Source organism: Pyrus communis, chromosome 8 (genome assembly GCF_963583255.1).
Source record: "Pyrus communis chromosome 8, drPyrComm1.1, whole genome shotgun sequence".
NCBI lineage: Eukaryota > Viridiplantae > Streptophyta > Magnoliopsida > Rosales > Rosaceae > Pyrus > Pyrus communis.
This window is the reverse complement of record NC_084810.1, coordinates 16,505,097-16,526,777: the sequence shown is the minus strand read 5'-3', so window position 1 is coordinate 16,526,777 and position 21,681 is coordinate 16,505,097. Positions and strand designations below refer to the sequence as shown.

At 37.1% G+C, this 21,681-nt stretch overlaps 1 protein-coding gene across 1 annotated transcript; it reads right to left on the bottom strand.

Annotated features, from left to right (window-relative positions):
* Positions 1 to 13,852: 13,852 nt before the first annotated feature.
* LOC137742203 (RAP domain-containing protein, chloroplastic) lies at positions 13,853 to 17,357 on the bottom strand. Its single transcript, XM_068481995.1, has 4 exons — positions 15,327 to 17,357; positions 15,128 to 15,210; positions 14,643 to 14,746; positions 13,853 to 14,309 (listed from the first exon to the last, which is right to left on the bottom strand). Exons 1-3 carry the CDS (start codon positions 17,158 to 17,160, stop codon positions 14,654 to 14,656), a joined length of 2,010 nt encoding a protein of 669 aa, XP_068338096.1. The 5' UTR covers positions 17,161 to 17,357; the 3' UTR covers positions 13,853 to 14,309; positions 14,643 to 14,653.
* Positions 17,358 to 21,681: the final 4,324 nt, after the last annotated feature.

Genomic DNA, 21,681 nt, shown 5'->3' with positions numbered 1-21,681 from the left:
ACGCGTTTACTATACGAGCATCTCAAGAAATGGCTAATGATCATCAAATTTCTTTAGGCCTACTGAATTTTGTGTGAACATTTTACAAGAATAAAACTTACATAATACGAACATACTGTCATCGTTGCATTCCATACCGTTGATTATTTACAAAGCTCTGGTATTACTAATAGTTATTAATTAATAGCCAGCATGCAGTGCAATGCAACAAAATTTGTGAAGTTTGGGGCATGCACGTTTCCTGTCTGACTTGGAGTCAGAGATTTGTCGTTGTAAGGACCCCAGTGGCATATGGAAATTGCGGGCAGTGACATAAAGCACTAAAAGCGGCATCCAAGAAGAGGAATTACCTTCCCTGCTGAACATTTCACAAAGAATTCCTGCTTACACTCAATCTCAGAGTGGACACATGTTCACTCGGGATTGGGTGTAAGCAGAACCTTCTGCTGAAATTTTAACAGCGAAGTTTTGTTCCCAAGAAAATTGATGAAATTCGTTGACCAATCACCCTTACAACTATGCCCGGCAAACAGGTCATGATTTTTGTATTTGTATCGTTTTCATATCATATTCGTTATCTTAATGGGTCGTACCGTTTCAAATCTGTTGTCTTAACATGCTCTTAACAGGTTGTTGGGGGGACTTTTAGGTCGAGACGGACTTGGTCTTTGAGAACGTCCTCTTGTCTCCCTTGGTTCGGATTCGTACCAAGTCCCAGAATATCTCGAAAGAGTTGGCTTGTCTTAGGAAATACCTTGATGATATCAATGACTCAAAGATTGCATGATTGATCAAGATAAAGACTTGCTCAAGTGAGGTGTGGTGTGAAAGCTAGAAGATTACTAGTTTAACATGAGAGAGAAAGAGTTTGCATTGTTACATGGCTTTCTCTTCTTGCATTCCTTTCTATCTCTCTGTATTACCCCTCCCTCTAATGGCTTATCTCCCTCATTTTGTAAATGAAGGGTTCTCATCTAGGCTTCAAAGTAATCTCCATTTGTGGCTTGATATTCCCTTTCCTTTCTCCCTAGCCTTCATATTATTTCCCTTTTGGTGTAAGGTAGATGTACTGTTGAGACCTGTTGTCACATCCTGGCCTGGGCGGGACCACTTCCCGGGCCTGACACCATATTGTCCGCTTTGGGCCCCGACCACGCCCTCATGATTTTGTTTTTGGGAACTCACACGAGAACTTCCCAATGGGTCACCCATCCTGGGAATGCACTTGTGCGCTACCCACTTAACTTTGGAATTCCCATGGAACCCGAAGCCAGCGAGCTCCCAAAAGGCCTCATGCTAGGTAGAGATGGGAATATAAATATAAGGATCACTCCCCTGGGCGATGTGGGATGTCACACCTGCATTCTGCTTTTTCATGAGGTACGGCTTTCCCAAGCTGGCCTTTCGTAGACGCTACTTGTGGTAGCGTGTTTCACGGCTTTCGCGTGTTGGTTATCTCTGCAAGTTGGGAAGGGAAAGTTAGCATTAAATGCCTGACTTGCTAGGTTAGCATGCATTTAAGCAAAAATCTAGTTCAGTTCTAACGAAAAGGGTTGGCTTTCTAAGGAAAGAGGTAAACTAGGCTAGTTCTCTCTTAATGTTTGCCTGCGCGAAATGCAAAGGGTATGGACTTGGATCCTTGGGCCCCCAAGCAACCCAAAGCCTTTTATAACCCCGATTCCGCTTAGGCCCAATAACCTTCCGTAACCATCCACACCACAATTCACTTGACAAGCTTCAAATATGTGACTTGGGCTTAGCATGAATAGTGACTAGCATAAGGAAGCTTGGCATGATGAATAGGCATGAATATGGCGTGATTTATTTAGATATCCGGCTTAATTATTGTGGCGTAGCATGTTTGTAAATATATTCCTTATCAATCATGCACTTTGGCATGTGTTTGGGTTTAAATAAAGGCTTTGCATGACATTTGGGCCTTGAGACTTGGTTGGATTGGTGTGTGACATTTTTGGGCCCCAACACAGGTAAACCAATAACGACCCAATTAGTTAACGGCTTTTGTTTAGTTAACAGGTCATAGTTATTATTGTTACTGTTGGTCTTCTTGCTGTTGTGGCTCTGCGGCAACAAGTGAAAGTATTTAGACGTGAGGGGCATCAGTTAAACTCTTGTCCTTGCGTAATTCTGGCACTACTTTGTCCTTAGTAATCAGGTTTTGTCGCTTCTTGGAGGCGATTAGACCCAACTCAAAAGGAATGGCATCTTGGATTACCAGTAATTTATCAGTTGGATAATCATTTGGGCTCTTCGATTTGTTCGTTTTCTTTTTAGAAGATTTGTGCTGACAAATTTCTTTGCGACGCTTTTAGAACGTTTCAATTTCTTCTTCTCCAACCTTCAGGTTTTTAGGACTTTCACTAGATATTTCCCATATTTAGCATCCACTTTACTCTAAGACGGAATTTCGATGGGATGATTGGTGCATAAATCAATTATGGCATCCCGCCTATGTTCCCTTGTTCACTTTAGAGCTATGAGCTATTTTCAATTCTGGTGTTCGAAGGGAATAATTTTGCAAGCTGTATCAATTAACTAAGGGTGGCACTGGTCAATAATCATGATGTTGATGTTGGAGCTGAGGCCGGTGGATGCAATATTTCGAATTCTAAGTCAGGACATATCATTTTCTTAATTTTCAGTTACAATCAGGACACTTTGTACTAGTCTTTGTCGTGGCGCGGCAACTCGATTATATAGGCAGGGCATATGACACTGGATCTTGATTGAAAAAAGTAATAAGGATCAGAGCTCTTGTCGATGGTAAACTCCTGGATACCCATTTCCGCCTCATACTAGTCGTTTAGAAGCTTGAAGCAGGTGAGGATGCGCGACATGAGAGTTAAGTTGTAGAAGAGTAACATCAAAGCAGTTCAACACTTGCTTCAAGAAGGGGGAGAACGGAAACTTCAAACCCAGGTCCAAGTACTAGGGGTGGATTCTAATGCATGGATGTTTGGGATTGGAAGGTTTTGGCATAAGATTTTGGATGTCATTGTGACCTTCTTATTTGTCAATTTAGCTATGCAGAAGATGTTAACGGAGTCTAACAAAAACTTTCACTTCTTCCTCACTTCATACCTTTACCATTGGAGGCTCAAACTGAGAATTGTAGTTAGCAGCAGGAGCAGGAAGTTTGTTTGAAGGTGAAGCCATTGGTTCGAGTGAAAGTATTCAAAGAAATTGAGCAAAGAGATGTGGACATGGCTGAAATTTCAGACTTGATTTGCAGAAGGAAAGTTCAAGACCTTTTCGAAAGAGTTTGGCGGTTTTTGTAAAGGCCAAATAAGAGACCTAAGGATGTTTAAAAGGAATATTTCGGAGTCAACTAGTCATTGAATATGGATCGTCAACAACGAATCCGACGATTGGATTTTCCTAGAGAAAGTGACGGATAAAACTTCATTTTCTGCACACGCGCAATTGCAAAAATTCTCATCATTGTGAAATTGAAGGCACGGTTCACAAGGTAGGGCGCTCGAATACAGAACGTTTCGATGTCCAAAGGTTCGCAAGAAATGAAGCTAGGATGCCACACGTCTGAAGGGAGAAAATGGTATGTAGTCCGGCTTACTCTGAAAGACATGGTCTTTGGGTAATTGTCCCATGCTCATGGGAAATAAGTGATTTCAAATGCCTAGTTAGGAGAAATTGTGAGACCAATGATTTTTCCAGTGCCAGAATAAGGTGGACTAGAATACACGTACTTTAGAAGTCTGATCATGAACCCAATAGCCTTAATTGCAAAGTTGAATAAATGGATCAGTAACATCATGTTCCGGAATTAACGGGCGAAGCCAGTCGACTTTGTTGAGATAGACCATGATTGTTCCGCAAGATTCAGGAACCTAATCCAGCAAGGAATCACCAAGTTCCCATAAACTTGGAGTCCTTACACTCTAAGGATTGGCAGTGCCGCAAGTAATCACACTCTTAAGAGGATGCAATATCTACTACTTCCTAGATATCATTTGGGATTTTCCTGGTTTAATAAGGATTCTACTATTCTAAAATGTCATCTTCTCGACTAATATAAATACGCTTTTGTAGGGTTTATCTCTAGTAACACAATCTCTGCATATTTATTCTTTTGCCCACTTGAGTCTTAATATTGCTTACTAATTTGATCGTCAAAGAGCCTTTGACTGACATACCTCACCTCTTTAGCTTGCTTATGAGTCATGACAGTTTGTTCTGTTACAAGTTAATGAGTTTAGGACGATGTGCAAATTCAATTTCAACATTTGTGACAAGTGGGGAAGGACATTCTAGAACATTTAAAACACTTTTCGTGCCTTGTCTCAATCATATATTTGTACCCAATGATGATACTCATCATCTTCTCAGTGTTCACCTCTACTGCCTTGTTGTGTTTAAGTAATTAACTGATCAAAAGATAAGTTTAATTTTGGAGATAATAGGTTAAAATTATAAAGTAGCTAACCACGGTTTAGGGATTACTTGTTCTTCAAGGGTCATTACCTGTCTTAAACTTTTTCTTTGCTTGCATCAATGAGTGTCTCGGAGACCTGCAGGCAGTATAATAACCTCGCTCCAATGCAGGTGATGTAACAATAATAATTGTTTAGATAAAGTTAATATTAAAGGGAGATTAAAGTTGTTTATGAGAGGAGCAATTTTTTTTAATTAACTTGAAAAGTAATCAATAATTATCTAATTAGGTAAATTAGTTTTTTGTAACTTTGAAAGCAAAGCAAGCTCCGATAGGTCTGTCAGAAAGAGATAATATTAATATGGCAGAAATACAATGGGCTGATTAATTGGATGAACAACCATCTTTCATCAGACTTTTGATCAACTGAGAGAGTCACCATGCTTATAATTAACAACAGATATGGAGTTGCTGAGCAACAAGCCTAAATATATAATTTTTATTCGGTGGTTCTATTCATTTTTATCTCTCACACATTTTTCTTAATTTTTAATCATCGGATCGAATGAATTAAACATAATTAAAGTACAAAAATTAACAAATGTTGTGTGGATAACACCACCAGTAAAAAAAAATTAATAATGTTGACACTTTTTAATAGGTCCTACATACAATAGTAGGGTTCATTTTTAATAAAGAATATGTCTAGAAGTGTGCTAGTTTTTGTATGGTCAAATAGAATTATCGATTTTTTTTTTTCTGACGAACAATAAGACTTTTACAATGAGATAGAGCACACACACAACAGAGATGCGGAATCATAATGGAGTCAAACATAACTAAGTATCAAACTCAACGTGAAAGATATTTCAGTTACATGTGTGATTTGAACTTTAGACTTTCTTAAACAAGGTAAAAATAACTACCATTAAGCCAAATGCTATTTTATTTTTCTTACAAGCAATATTTTACACTAAAAGCAGAAAAAAAGAGTTTTATCTAAAATGCAGCAGGTTAAAGTGAAAAAGCCAACCACCGAAACAATCCACCGCTAAGCCAAATTCTATTAAAAACAACTGTGTGTAATGGTTTAAGCATTACATTTAATTATTGATGAGGATATCATATAAGAAAGGGCAAAAAGATTAATTGATTTTTTCTTGGGTAGGGGGCAATCAAAGAGATGCATATCCTCCGGTTATTGTTTTCCACTGCACTAAATTAATAGGGAATTATTATTAGTATTCCAAAAATCTTATTCTACACTTTAAATTTTTTTATATTAGGAAAGAAAAATACATTTGTGAATAGTGTAGAATGAGATTTTTGGAGTGCCAATAACAGTTCCCAATTAATATAAATAACACCAATTTGGATTTGGACTAATTATCTTTCTGTCGGTTCAAGACATGGTGAGACTAATTAATCAATTATTTTATGTTTTCTATTAGTATTTGATTAAAGTACTTTAAATTTAGATCATCCTGCTTTAAATTATTTTTCTATATTTCCCGAATCTATAATGTAGGGAAGTTGAAAAGACAACTAATATATGTACACTGATGCAAGTTTCTACTAGAACATGTGCAACCTTATAAAAATATGCTATCGTAAGAAAATCAATTATTTAATTTTTTGGTCATAAAGGTATGTGATATGTTGGAGTTAACCACAAAATTGCCGACACTTCAAAACATGCTTTCAACTCGTATGCATCATTTTACTCTCTCAAGCACTACCATTTTAAGGTGAAATTCATGGAACTTGTTTTTAGTCTTTGTAGCGTTATAGTCTAATAAACAATTGTCACGTGTTTAAAAAATCACTTATTATTAATGATTTAAAAAATGGACACATAATGAACTGGTTACATGAGATAATCTCTCCATTTTAAAATATAATATACTGATGCGGAAAAACTTCAAATTACATTAATATGCGTCGCTCACACATGCATAAATGACTAATAACTGTTTGATTGGTGTAATGTGAGTTTCATGTTTAGTTTGGCACCAATCAATGACTTACCTCGCATTATAAGTTATAACTAAAGCAATGTGTATTATTTGCTAAATTTGATCTAAACTAAGAAAAGCTTTCATCAAGCAAGTCTAGATTTATGGGGATCAACCTTTGGTTAAACAAAAAAAGAAAAAGAAAAAGAGAACCAAAGGTATATATCCAATGACCAAAATGTAAAAAAATAAAAATAAATAAATAAACCAAGTAGAAGAAAGTATACACACACACACACACACACACACACACACACACACACACACACACATACATATATGTATTAATGTACAACAAAGCTTTGGGTTAAGAAGTTTTGTAGGAACCACAAATATGTGAACAATAATGTGAGAAACACACAATGTGGGATTGCTGACAAGATTAGTTGGCAAAATAGGACAATGCAATGCCTGTAGATGCAAACCTGCCTGCTAAGAGCAAGTGCCAAGTGGAGTGGGTACTCCTCCTCCAATTGAACATGGCCAGCTAACACCTACAATATTAGCAAATGGAATGCCTCCACGTGTAGAACTACTATTTGAATAATGTTACAATCAATCGTCCACATACGAAACGTGATGTCATTAATCTTCTACGCAGGCGATTGTTTATGCATTATAAGTCTCAAATACATGAACAGGCTGAAATCGTCCACGTATCCATGCCAGTGACCATAGCGCACTCAAATTGGTTAGAAATTATCTCAAGAGTTGGTCCTCACAGTCCCACTACCACACTGATGCCATGCGCTGGCTTCTCTTGGGCTAATTGGTTTTTGGTTTGAGTATTGTCTTGTATTGACCATTGCCTCAATCATGGACTGAAGCATCGATTCTGGTATTGACGTATCTGCCTTTGGAAATACCTTAGGCCCATTTCTTCTGCAACGATGGGGTCAACACCCATTTAGTAATATTCCACATGTTTCTCACTCTTTCTATGTCTCTCACCTCATCATTGGAGAACGAAGCATAAAAAATTCTGCTCTACACTGCCTTCGAAAAGTTAAAAACGTTTTTCTGATAATGTTTGGCAAAAGAATTTACAAGTTTTTTTGTTGAGAGAAACAATTAACAGGTGATTCAATATGTTTCTAGTTAAAACACTAATAAAATCACTTACGAGTAGAAAATTTTCTACATAAACAATCCAAACAAGCCCTATTTAAACTTATTTACTTTTTTACACATTGTAGAGCTGTCACATAAATAGAGTAGTTTAGTTGTGCATGTGACTTGTTTTTCTCGTTGGACCAAACCCCTTTCTTGTAAGCTTTAGCATAGAAATTAAGCAGATCTAATCTAAGTAGTTAGTATATCTATGTGTATAATACACACACACACACACACACATACATACATACATAGGTTGACACACGCCACTGAGAACAAGCGTGTAACATGTTGAGTCTGAAATCTGAATCTATGGATGTTGATGATGATGGTGTTGGAGTATATGGCAAACAGAAGGAAGAAATATTAAAGAGCCACATCGATCCACAGTAATTAAAATATAAATTATAAGAGAGTGATCAACGGGTGAAGCATGTGTAAGCATCACAATATGTGTATGTATATATTATATAAAACACAACGTATCCCCTGGAATTAATCCAAAAATGGATGGCCAAAAGTCCAAATTTCCTGCTGGAATTAACATGCTTTGCACGCAATTCTAACCTTTCCCTTACCCTTTTGTTTAATTGGTTGCTTGCATTTATTTTCTAGGGAAGAAAGAAATTGATGAAATGGTTGGTACTATTTTTACAATTTAAACACTAATGGAGTATTTTGTAACTGGTAGTTGTAATTACTAAGTTAAACTTAAAACGTCTCACTTATAAGTGAAGAACCTTCAAATTGGACATAATTGTTTTTGTTTATTATTCAACATATCTTAAATATAGTTAAGTCATTTATCTAATTAAAGGATTTGTTTGAAAGTACTTTTAAAATAACTGAAAGCGCTTATGGTGAAAATATTTTTTAAACCAATCCTTAGTAAAAATCTAAATGGATCCTAAAAAAACATTTGAATTGTTTCATACAAGAAGTACATATCTGATACTTCTTCCAAAAAGCACTTACCATGCTTTCAGAACTCAAAATAAATTTCATGAAAAATGTTTTCAATCATTTTAAAAGCATGTCCAATCAAGCTTAAATTCTGAACACCAAATGGCAGAGTACTGGATGGGAGTGAGTTGACAAAACACAACTTACTCCCCCTCAAGGTTTTGCTAACTAATTACTCCCTATACCCAACCCCAACCCTTTACTTGCCCATCAAAAACCCAACTAAGTTACTCACAAAACCCAACCCGTTCATAAACACACGCAAACACTTAAAATTGATGTAACCCAACTCTTACATTGTACACGATTAGTTACCACCATACAAATGTGTTAACTTTCTTTTATAAATGGTAAGAGTGTTATGGTGTACACAAACCGTTAATACGATATGAATTCGTCTGAAAATTTGCTATTTCAGCTCGGATTATTAGTGGTAGGACCCAATAAGAGTAACAACATTTTAGTAATTCTTAGACATCTAAATTGGACCATAGTTTAACATATTTTACATTGTAGTAAGGGGACATTTTAGTATTTTCGAGTCATTCATTTCTTGCATTGGATATGTTATCGAGATGTATTGATGGCAGTTAAAAAGGAGTTTCTTACAAAAACAGAACTTTTTAAGTGTGTGGAAGATAAGAAAGTGGTGGATTGCATTGGTAGATAGAGTTTTTCTTTTCATTCCATTGTGTCCTAAGTTCAAACTCTATCCTCTCTCCTTGGGCGTTCTATAGTGGTTTTAGATGAGTGTGATACCTACATTAGAAATCAGACTGCTTAAGTTTGATTCTTATAGCACTATTGTTACACAAGTCCCGAACCTTCCAAAAGTGAGGGGTATGTGTTGTTTCTTGACACTCTTTATTTGTTATGCCAACCTAAAGCTTTTTAAGTCCGCCATCAAATCCCAGAATTTAACTCTGAACAGGAGGTGAAAGCTACCAAGGTAGTGTGAGTTTACTCTAATAAGATCTTTAATACGAGCTTAATATTGATTATCTTTAAATATGTTCATTTATTTATTTGGTCAGATTTTTTTAGTACAAGCATAATAAACCATGGCACCGCGGAGTGAGAAAACTTAAAAAGGAAGGTGAAATAAGCAGCAACATAATAAAAGAGAGTCCAATCCAACCTATAATTGTATGGTAGAGCGACCCCATCATACTGCCGGTCGGCCCTCCTAATCCCCATCCTCGCACTCGGCCCGCTCGTTGTCAGTAATCATGTTATATGCAAAATGATGCGAGTCTTTATGACATGGCCGAGAGATCATTGATCATTGTCTCCTTGCCCACCGACACCAACCAAGTATACATGCCATCTTCTGAGCATGCTCTAACTAGCCAACCATCCACCAAAGCAATGTCTTTAACTTTCTTATATTTTCGACCCTTTTTTTTCCACCAACAGTAAAAAATCACAAAGTGAATGACAAAATGTAGCACCATTTGATTAGAATTAGCCCTTTCAACTCAACAAAAAATTAATCGAGGTTAAGTAAAAGGAAACATGACAAATTATTAGGTGTATGATGAGCATGCACCATAGTTTATAGTAGTGAGCTAAGGTCATCTCCAATCGAAGGGTCCAGAGGGCCGAAAATAGCCCGAAAACCGTCCCCAATCGAGGGCTAGGCCAGAGGGTTGTGGAATCGAAGAGGGCTAGTTGCATGCAACTAGCCAGCTAGCCAACCCTAGGCTACGTTTATATTATTTCATATAAATGTATTCCTGTCAGTTATAACCGACATGAATGCTTTAGAAAAAAATTCAAATGCAACGGCTAGCTAACTTCAGCTAGCCGTTGCATTTGAAATTTTTTTTATTTTTTTTTTACAGTTTTATTATCATTTTTTATTTATAAAATTTTTCCTATAATTTCTATTTTTCATATATTTTTTTAAATTCTATTTTTTTTTTCCATAGCTTTTATTTTACAAAATTTGTTTCATATTTTTTTTAAATTATATATTTTTTTTCCTATAACTTCTATTTTACAAAATTTGTTTCATATTTTTTTTTTAAATTATATTTTTTTTCCTATAACTTCCTAAGCCATTATACAACATTAAATTAAATTAAGTAACATGAAACAACATTAAACAATATCAAACAACATTAAATAACATTAACCAACATACAAATTATACAACATAAAAAAAAAACATTTAACAACATGAAACTTAAACAACATTTAACAACATAAAACTTTAACGCTTACTTCATGCTTCTTTTGGTTCAAAGATGTGCAACAAGATCCTATTGTAGGTACTTGTTTGTGGCACGAGAACGTATCATTCTATAGCGCCTCATGTACTTATTTATAGAGATACTACCAGTTCTTGGATTGAAAGGCAAATTAGGCCCATCATATATTTTTACACGAGCCCTTCTTGACCTATTTGGATCTTCTTGGTCGTCATTGGACTCTCTATCAATATACCCATCTTGCTTATCCTCCACTATTATATTGTGTAATATGATGCAAGACATCATGATGGAGTCCAAATTTTCTCGACTCCACCCTCTTGCCGATTCACTAATGATCTTCCACCGTGCTTGTAGAATACCGAAAGCGCTCTCAATATCTTTCCAGTATGCACTCAATATCTTTCCAGTATGCCTCTTGGTGTAAGGTAAACAACTTTTCTGCATCATTCCTAGGGTTTGAAATTGCTTGGACAAGTGTCGCCCACTTTGGGTAGATGTCATCTGCCAAGTAATACCCCATATTGTATTGACGGTTGTTGATGTAGTAGTCAAGTTGAGGTGCTTTACCTTCCGTCAAGTTATAGAAGAAATGTGATCGCCCAAGAAGTGTAATGTCATTTTGGGATCTAGGAACTCCAAAGAAAGCATGCTAGATTCATGGGTCATATGAGGCAACCGCCTCTAACACCACAGTTGGCTTTCTCGACGCTAAAGCCTCCTTGCCATCCGATTGGACAGTTCTTCCAATCCTAATGCATGCAGTCTAATGACCTTATCATGCCCGGAAACCCACGGTCTTCAGCTTTGTGAATGAGCTAATTCAGATCTTCTTGATTTGGCTCGCGGAGGTACTCGTCTTTGTAAACCTGAACAATTGTGTCACAGAATTGTTCAAAAGTATCAAGGCATGTAGACTTAGACATACCATGGGTTTCATCCATCGAATCAGCTAAGGAGCCATAGGCCATCATTCGGAGTGCAACAGTAACTTTCTGATGAGGTGAGAAACCAGGACGGCCTACTCTGTCCCGCTTCTGTCGAAAGTATAGATTGACCTGCTGGACATCACGAAGTAAACGCTCGAAGACATGACGCCTCATTCAGAAGCGATGTCTAAAATCCTCTTCTATGTACACCAAGTTGGGGTTGAAGTAGTTGTTCATCAGATTAGCATATGACATCGCTCTGTTTCGTGGTTTGTATGAGCGACCAGCAATAGAGCCACCCTATTGAGGTTGTTCCTCAGTTGGCTGACACACCATGGCCCTAGCCATAGCTGCTGCTCTGTTTTGTTTGTTGCGCCTTACTTGAACTTCTTAATCAGACTCTTCATCTTCTCGTCTCATTTCTGCTTATTTTGCTTCCAATTTGGAATTGGATGAGGACCCTCAGCTGGAATTCAAGATCCAAAGTTGGAATTCATTGCAAACTTAAATTGAAAAAGATTGAATTGAAATAGATTGAATTCAAAGTTGTGTGAATTATAGCCGAATATCCACCCTATTCATAGCAAAAGAAAAATTCAAATCCAACGGCTAGCTGACGCCATTTAGCCGTTGGATTTGAATTTAAGTTGTAGTTTTTAAATAATAAATTATGTATGACCCTATGGTCATTTGGTCATCGGTTGGAGACGGTTTTTTGTGACAGGGCTAAAACAAGCCCTATGACCCTTTGGCCCTCGGTTGGAAACAAAGGCAAATATAGTCATGTACTGTTCATTAAAATATTAATTTCTTGGAGGACCAGAGGGCTAAAACGAGCCATCTGGCCAGCCCTCAGTTGGAGATGGCCTAAAATACCCCCTCATTAAAAATATAATACATAAAGTAGTGAGAACCAACTCATTTATGTTATAGCTATCACTATCGTAGTTTAATATATTGGTATCACATTCAAATTTTTCCGACCCATTGTAGGGTGATTCCTCCATGCTCAAAATATTGGTATAACACTTTTTTTCTAGCCTATTATAGAAGGCCTTAGTGTAATTTAGAATAGTAATATTGCTCCAAAAGAGTTGCAGCATGCATTGTGAGCTATACTGCTAAGAAGCTATTTGGTAATCATTTCGTTTTCAGTTTTTGGTTTTCACTCTTACTTTTTGAGAATTGAAATCTTGTCTGTAAGTTGGTAACTATTAATTTTTAATAAAATGAAAACTGAAAACTAAAAAGTGAAAAAACTGAAAGGCAAATTTTGAAAACTCAATAAAGTATCTTTCATTTTTTTAAAACTAAAAACTGGAATTAGTTACCAAACAAGATTTCAGTTTCCCCAAAAGCTCACGTAATTCCTTATCAAGCTGGTCATAAATAGCTACTCCAAGTATTACCCACCTGCCAAGAGAATTTATAGACAAATATAGTTTTCAAACTGAAAATGAAATTGTTATCAAACAGCTCTAAATGAGCCTTAAACTCAATTGTATAATTTACCACCAAAACTACAAGATCCAACCCAAACGAACCCTGACAGTACCCACAAAAGTAAAAGTCTTAGGCCCAGTAGGCCCTGTAGTATCTGGTTTAGTTTTTTCTGTTTTGGGCCTTTGGACCCTCAAACGTATCAAAAAGAAAGAAAATTAAGAAACAATATGCCAGCAAAAGAAATGAACGAAAGCAAAATAGTTGAGAGCTTGTGAATGAAATAAAATGAGATCACATACATTTAGGACAAGAAAAAGTTGTCACAAAATCAATGTGGATTTTTACATTCGAATTCTACATCTCCTACTAAGGGGCCCAAATTTATAAGAGTCTCGTTCTCCTCGACCTCATTGTCCAAGATAAATGTGGTCACCAAGCGTTTGATCTTAAGTCCAACGGTTAAGAATAAAGTACAACAACAAAAGTTAAACCACTAATTACTGTTGGATTACAATCGAACGGTGACCATTTTCTTGGACCATGGAGTCTTAAGAGAACGGAACTGAAGTTTATAAGCCACAAAAGATGTTAGACATAAGAAAAACATTATAAGCAAAGCAACATTTTCCGAAAACTTGAAACGAAATGATACCCTAAAACATATTGAATGGAGACAGTACAGATGGATATGCAATTTTTCTTAAAACGACATAAATGAAATAATCACAACGAGATCCAAGTTAAGAATCGACATAAATTAAATAATCACAAGGAGATCCAAGTTAAGAATTTTAATACTTGGCTTTCAAAATGTAAGATTACAAATTTTATGATTTTGACAGAGTTTTTCCAATCTAATGTACAAGTAGAATTTAAAGTTATGCAAGGATGCTATCAGTTGCAACCACTCTTTCGTTTTAGGTTCGGTATTACACTAATTGCAATTCTCTCATCTGTCAATTTTTCATGGTAACAGCACCAAGGATGCAAAGTTGTTCAGCAAATCCAATATCATCAGAAATGAACAAAAAGTTAACTCACTTAGCCCCCAAGAAAAATAGAAAATTGGCTCTAGAGATGGACTTTAACTAGTAACTGACAAGCAGAGTAAGCCTTGCTATTCAAGCTACGACGTCATCCTAAATAATCTAAACCTCGATACATCCTCACCTGGAGAATGAGCTCCCTTGGAGTTGTTCAGTGCTCTACTCTCAGAGCTCTACAGAAAAGAAAAAGAAAAAATAGACATGAAAGGAATGATCGGTGACAACCAGAAGAACAGTTGTTCTGATGAGACTGTAGTGTTAGTAAAAACCAAAATGCTGCATGAGGCACGTTTTTAATATGAATGACGGGGGATCTAACACGTTTTTATTATGAATGACGGGGGATCTACATTTATATTTTGTTTAGCTACTCAATCAGCTCAAAAATTAGCTGCTTCAAGATGAATGCATCTGTGGAAATTATATTTTGCAATTCACTAGCTAACTATGTATTCAACTACTCATCTTTCAAGAATTTTCAACAAGTCAATTCCATGAGAAACTACCTTTCCCACGTCTATACTTGGACGGTATTGTCTGCATATAAGTGCTCCTTCAGAATTTCTCGTAGGTACTCTAGCTGCTCAAAACCACCTTGAAGTTCTTCCCACTACAAGAAACAGAAAATAATTATGTTAAAAACATCTGGAAACCACTCTTATCCGATAAACATGTAAGTAGTTTTTACTGCTGATCAGCCAGATTTTATTTTTTAGGTATTACTACCCACATCTCACATCCACGAATTATCACAACACGCACAGAGACACCACGCAATATGATTTGTTCTTCATTTGAAGGTTTTTCGTGTTTATTTTCTTTGTGTTGAGATTCGTGAATATGTGCATGGGCATGTTGAGACCGGTAGAGCACCTTTAATTTTTGTCCATGAAGCTTGACTCGATCATGGGGATGATTTATTTAAGTTTTACTATTTAGGGACCAAAGTCCTGCATTGGAAGGTGGTTTCATGCTAAAAAATTAAACTCACCTCTTGATGAGCCACTGACACTACTTTCCAACCAGCAGCAGTTATGTAGCGGCGTTTCAACATAGTATGTCCCAAGGGAACCCCTGTACGAAGCATAATGAGATCAGTTGAATACTAACTAGGACATTAAGAGTAGTCAATGGCTCAAATGAAAACAAGCGCAAAGAAGAAGCTGTAAGATTATGTGAAGGATACTCACAAGTATTTCTTGAGAAATGCGTTGGGCCATCAATCTCCATAGCAACCTTCTTATCAATCACGACGGCATCTAGAGTGTACCCATCCACCACATATTCTTTGACCCAATCAAGACCAGTGCTGACAAGAAGACGAGCGACCTCCTTTTGAAATGACGATGTCGTTTTCTGATTAAATCTCTTAGTTTTACCAGCCCGAGCAATTTTCTCTTCAAGATCTTCCCGTAGAGATAAATGAAGGTGCGGGTACTCAAGCTTCAAGCACTGGTTCACTAGATGAACCTGAGACGCAAACATGATATCTTCCCTATACTGCTCTGAAATCCTTTGCTCTTCAAATTGGCTCAGAGTTCTCCACACATGGGAAAAGAAAGTCCGATCCATTTGTCCAAAAACAGCATAAGACCACGCTATACTCCCAAGCTGATCCCTATGGAAACTGAGCACCGGAGCGCTTACATCGCTGCCATCAAAGTCAAGATCTTCTATGTTGTCCACACTCTTTTCTCTGTAAAATTCTGATTTTTCTTTGCTTAAGAAGCATAAAAATTGGCTGGAATCTTTGAAAACAATATCTAAGGAGTCCAGCAAACGTTCAGCAGACTCTGATAACGAAGCAAAAGCCCACAACACCTGAGCAAGCTCTTGCTCGTGGAAAGTGTGAATTATATCTGATGCCCGTTTTGATAATTCAGAAAAGAGATCAGGAGCGGAGTGCTTCATCAAAGCAAAAGCACCAGCAACATTAGCCACATTCTGTGAATTAAACTCCTCGACCTTGGTTAAGGCCACCTCCGCAACTCTATCCATTTCTGACAAGTAAAGTAGATCACCGCCGATCTTAGACAACGCCCACGAGATATTAGAGATACCTTGAGCTGAACACTCTGGCAAGGCTGTCATTGCTATTCCCACAAGCATAGACATCTCTCTTTGACGAGCAAAAGCCAACCTACGTGTCTCTGTCATTGCAACTTGCTCCATGTTCTTAGCAATCCGATGAAGAGCGGTGGCAATGTTTAAAGGAGAGAGAGGTGAGGGACTCAAGCCCTTCCCAACAGCCATGATTGTCTCTGCAGTAACCTCCAACACTTCTTCCGCAGTCTGTGCCTCAATAATTGCTCTATTCAAGTTGATTTCTTTCTTGCGATTTGATGGCCCCGAGAATTGGGAAAGCCTCTGAACAAACTTTTCCCTAGTTTTCTCCTTCTTCTCTTCAAACATCCCACCCCCCAGCACACTCACAGTTCTTCTTAAATGACTAGCACTGTCCAGACTATTCATGTCCGGCATATCAAAGTCTTCCTCCAAATCAACATCTAAATCTTCTTCAATTTCCTTGATTTTCTTTCCCATTTTCTCTACTTTCCCCACCTTCTTCTTGTTCTTCTTCTTTTTCTTCTTTACGGTAATCATATCCTCCATTGCCTCAGACCATCCTTTCGCCTCGATCACTTTCAGCGCAGTCTTTCTCGCCCTCACACACCAATCCATTCCCTCACTTTCAACCAACTTAGCATTTTGCTCCTTTTTCCTCTTCCTAGGGGCCTGGAAACCCAAAGGGTCAAGCTCCCCAAGAAACTCCAACTCCCAATCCAAATTCCCATCTCCTTTCTCTTCTTCTTCACCACTATCATCGCCACCATCAACACTCCTAGAACTAACAGCAGTATTATCTCTTCCTACACTTAAACAACGTCTTCTCGAAAAACCCACCTCAAGCTTTCGAGCTAAGACCCCAGTTTTCGTTAATGGAAGCTTATGAACAATATCGGGTTTAAAAATGAAGGGTTTGAAGAAAATTTGATTGGGGAAAGTGGTAAGCAATCCTTGCATACTTATCTAACAAACTTGAAAAATGGATTAACAAAATTCTAAGCAACTATATATTTAGGACAGAAATCGCAAACTAACAGGACATACCCAACACACGATATCCACTGATTCTAAAGGGAATGCAGCTGTGGTGGCGCCTGTGGGATTTCTGGTTTATTTAGCTAAGGAACTGGCACGGGTTTTAGGAGGGTTGGGAATTCAAGAAGATTGGAAGGAAAATGGAAGATGGGGAATCGAAGGGTTGGAGTTCGACTGATGATTTAGAGGATAAAAGAAGAAATTTCGTAGAACTGAGAGAGAGAGAGAGAGATTGAGTTCGGCGGCTGAATTTCAGGGAAGGAAGGAAAGGATAATGTCGAAGAGGGAAAAAGATGATGCATTGGGGACTGTGGAGACCACACCCTCAAAACTAACGAAAAATTAAGCTACATAAATTTTTCTGAACAAATGAGGGAAGTTTCAGGCAACCTAATTTGGTATCGAATTTACTATCTACGAGATTTGAATATAAGATATTTCACTTTTAAGTAAAGAGAAATACCACCAGACCTTAGTATGAGTGACAATGTAGAGGATTTCTCATGATCAATGTATAGTTTCCATGGTACAAAGGCTCAAGCATAGTCATTATTAGTAAGTTCTATTAAGGGTTAAGGGGAATAATGTCATTAGGAATTAATTGTAGGAAAATGACCTCCTTTCATAGTTGAGGAGAGTCTTTGGCTTTCGTCTGCGGTCGATATGAGACTCTAGGAGCTTTATTCTAATGTTGTCGCGTGTCACGTTGTGATTGACCTCCTAGTTGGAGAGAAACACTTGTGCTTAGGCAAGGGTGCCTCAACATGATTCCTTTAGTGAGTCTCTGAAGGTATAAAGTTGACAGGTGTTCGGTAGTTCCAGAATTCGTGAAGTATAGTACAAACAGTATTTATGTGATCCCTATGGTGAGACACTACTTTAAATTAGCTCAACCCTTGTGGGAAAAAAAAAATATATTATTAATCATAACTCTGCGGTGGAGTTCGTTATCAATTGCAGGCCAAATCAAAATTTATGTCAAAAGGTCATTCTATTCTTTTTTTCCTTTTTTTTTTTGGTAATTCTTTTTTTTTTTTATCAACAAAAATAGAAAAAAAAAGATTAGAAATCTCTCCCCAATCCCCACCCTTATCAGCCACCTCAGCCATCCCCGCCAACCATGTTATTCTAAAATCAAACTAAATTCAATGTTTGCATAATAATTGATAATTATAATCTAGATGCGGTGAGGTATTTTGTGATTTTTCGAATCTTAGTTTTGGACACTCGTCCCTCTTAAAGTGGGGAAGTGGGATATGTTTGTTGACGGCTAGTATGATAATATGAACCTTGTAATTTTTATTTATTTTTAGTTATTATAGTAGTTTTAAAAATAAACAAAAATTCATGTCCATGCGGCGCTTTATGATTGGCCGATGCAATCAATAGAAACTAAAATGACACTTTCGCCTCTACAGATGACAAAAATTTGAGGAAAGGTCCAATTTGAACTATGATTGATAAAGAACTTCACTACATGTTTACGATTAATAGCTTTTTCACCACAAAGGTCAATTTAAAAGTAGAATATCATCACAAGAATAATGAAATAAATTTGGCCAATTTTTTATTAAGCCCAACTCATTCTAACTTCTTGTTGAGAGAAGAAGAAGAAGAAGAAGAAGAAAAAAAAAAAAAAACCTCCCAATTTGGAGGCCAGCACTTCTTTTTTTTTTCCCTTTTTTTTTTTTTTGTTGCTTTTTTTCTGGCAGCTTGCATTTTTTCCTTTTTGCCATTTGTTTGTTTTTTTTTTTAATTAAGAATAAAAAGTGTGGTTGAAGCTTTTGAAGTCACATAAATAGATTTTGGTTTGCACACTTGTGAACAAGAGTGTGCGAGGTTTTCTTGACAATTAATTAATAATTTAATTGAAAAAAATTTGCTTTTTTTTTTATTTTTTTGGCATGAGGAACAAAAATTGTGGGTGAGCCCACATAAATAGATTTTGCTTTGTACACTCTTGAACAAAAATGTGTGAGGCTAACCAGATGTTGTAGCAATTGAAGGTTTAGAGAACCACATAATATGATTGCACTTTGCACACAGTGAGCATCAATGTGTGAGGCAATTTTTCGTTGGGTTATTCTTGGGTTGTTGAAGGGTTGGAGATTCGGCACGATATGACTTTCTTTCGGACACTAGTGTGCATCACCCACCGAAACTTCCCATTTGTTATTGTTGGTAAGTGAAGTTAAGATATAATTCTTGTATGTTGTCAAGTGTAGCTATAAAGTTATCGAAGCTTGCAACTTCAGAGTTCTTGTAAATGTTGGAGTAGGAAATGCATGAGGTTTTCGGAGAGTCTATAAATGAGTTTACAACTTTAGAGTTCTTGTAAATGTTGGAGTAGGAAATGCATGAGGCTTTCAAAGGGTCTATAAATGAGTTTGCTTCGAATCATATCCATGGGAACTCAACAAGATCTCAATAGAAATGTCTGAGGTTTTTTAATAATCCAAAATTAACTTCATTCGAACCATAGCCTTGGGAGTCCAAATAATTTGTAGAACTATGATGTTTGACTTTCTAGTATAGTTGAAGGATATGTCTAACAGTGCTTCATATTGCACGTTGCAAATTAAGCCACTAAAGAGTTGAAGCTTATTTGTTGTTTGAAGCTCTCTAGAAGTTATATAAATTTATTGACCTTCATTGGAAAAATCCACCAAAAGGAAAAAGAAGACCCCTACTTGCCATCAAAAGAAATCATTGACTTTGTAGCCCTGACTTTGCCTCTAAAAATGGCATCAGCCATGGAGAAGCCTCTTCAATCTAAGCTATAAATCTGTCACAACTTAATGCAAATTGTGCCAACCTATGCACCACTGCATTTGTTTCTCTTAACTGCTAACAACATGCAAAGCTTGTAACTCTTCTACTTAGCTACTTAATCTCCTCCACCAAGTTCCCATCCACACCTCTATTGTCTTCTGTTTGGGTTAATATTTAACATTGGGCTTCATGATAAGAAGGCCCAAGGATGCCAAAGCAAATGAAGACTTGCCTGAAGCCCAGTTGACAGATCTGAAATGAATTAAAGCCATTTCAGCTAAAGCATAGGCCATGTGCCTATGATTGAAGTGATGGTTGACAGAGACCAACTCACCACCAGCCAAAAATCACTTTCTGATGGTATAATGAAGTAAATATGAGATGACTCACTACCCTTCGAAAGCCATCGACCAAAAGTAAAGCCAAAGCAGTTGGGGCAACTTGCCTATAAAAGGAGAAAGAGATACTAAAGACAAGGACACTCAACCAATCAATCAAAAGACATACAAACTTTGCACTCAAGCCAGTTCGTATCTAGAAAGCTGAAACTTGTCCATATTCAGTCCTTTTAGCTATAGTTCCTTTAGGAAAAGCTATCTTTTGTCTAGTATAGAAGCTCTGCTACCTTTCTTTAGTGTTGTAGTATCCACTCCCTCACATAAAACCTATTTACTCTCCATCCTTTTTAGCATACAACCATCTGTAAACCCAAAGAGAAGAGGTTGCAAGAAGTTCAACCTTGCCCGAGTTTCTTTGTTTGTGCTTTTATTTAGTAGATATGTCGTTTAATGTACTTTTCAGCATGTATTCAAGGTGTTTCCAACTATTTTCTACTTAAGAGTCCCATTTGCATTCAAAGCTGGTTAAGTTAATGAACATGTTTTCATTAAAAGTAAATTGTGATCGAGGAAGTGGTTGAAAGGGCCCTGAACTACCTTTGTTTTGGACGTACAAGATTATGAACTAAAAGTCCTTTCTTACAAGGCAAGAAAAAGAACTTAATGCAAACTTAATCCATCTATGACATTCATTTGATAACAAAAAGTTTAAGTAACTTGGGGTGCAAGTAATTAACTTAAATCACACTTATCTAACAATCTGTTATACCAAGATAACAGTGGCACACTCAAACCCTTGTTAGTTTTGATTGCTAGCCTCAAGACCTACACCAAAGGCCCCACAAGGGCACATTTCAAACTAACTACTAACTTATCTTGCAGTACACCAAACAGTAAGAACTCGTCCAACAACATACAAAGTGCCATACCCCTGGGGTGCTGTGAGAGGGAAATCTTGCCCAAACATAGTTTTAGCACGCCCAGTACGACTGCACAAATATTTTTGTATGCCAAGAAGAAAGAACGAGTGAACTTTCTGGTGGAAAACAGAGTTTGGGCAAACCCATTGTTCGACAAAACCAAACATGATAGACCACCCAGAAGATTTCCCCTCCCTACGAGGTCCAGCAATTTTGGAAAGCCGAACTTCTTCTGAGAAGTTGGGTGGAAAAGTTACTAATGAGGACTTGCAAGCTATTATGGTACAAGTTTTAAGAAGTATGGTGAATATCACTCCGGATACCGGAGGAGAAGTGAGCAAACTTTGTTCATTAACATGAACTCTGCAAAGAAAGCTGAGGTTGAAATACTCTACACCAAGATATGGTTATGC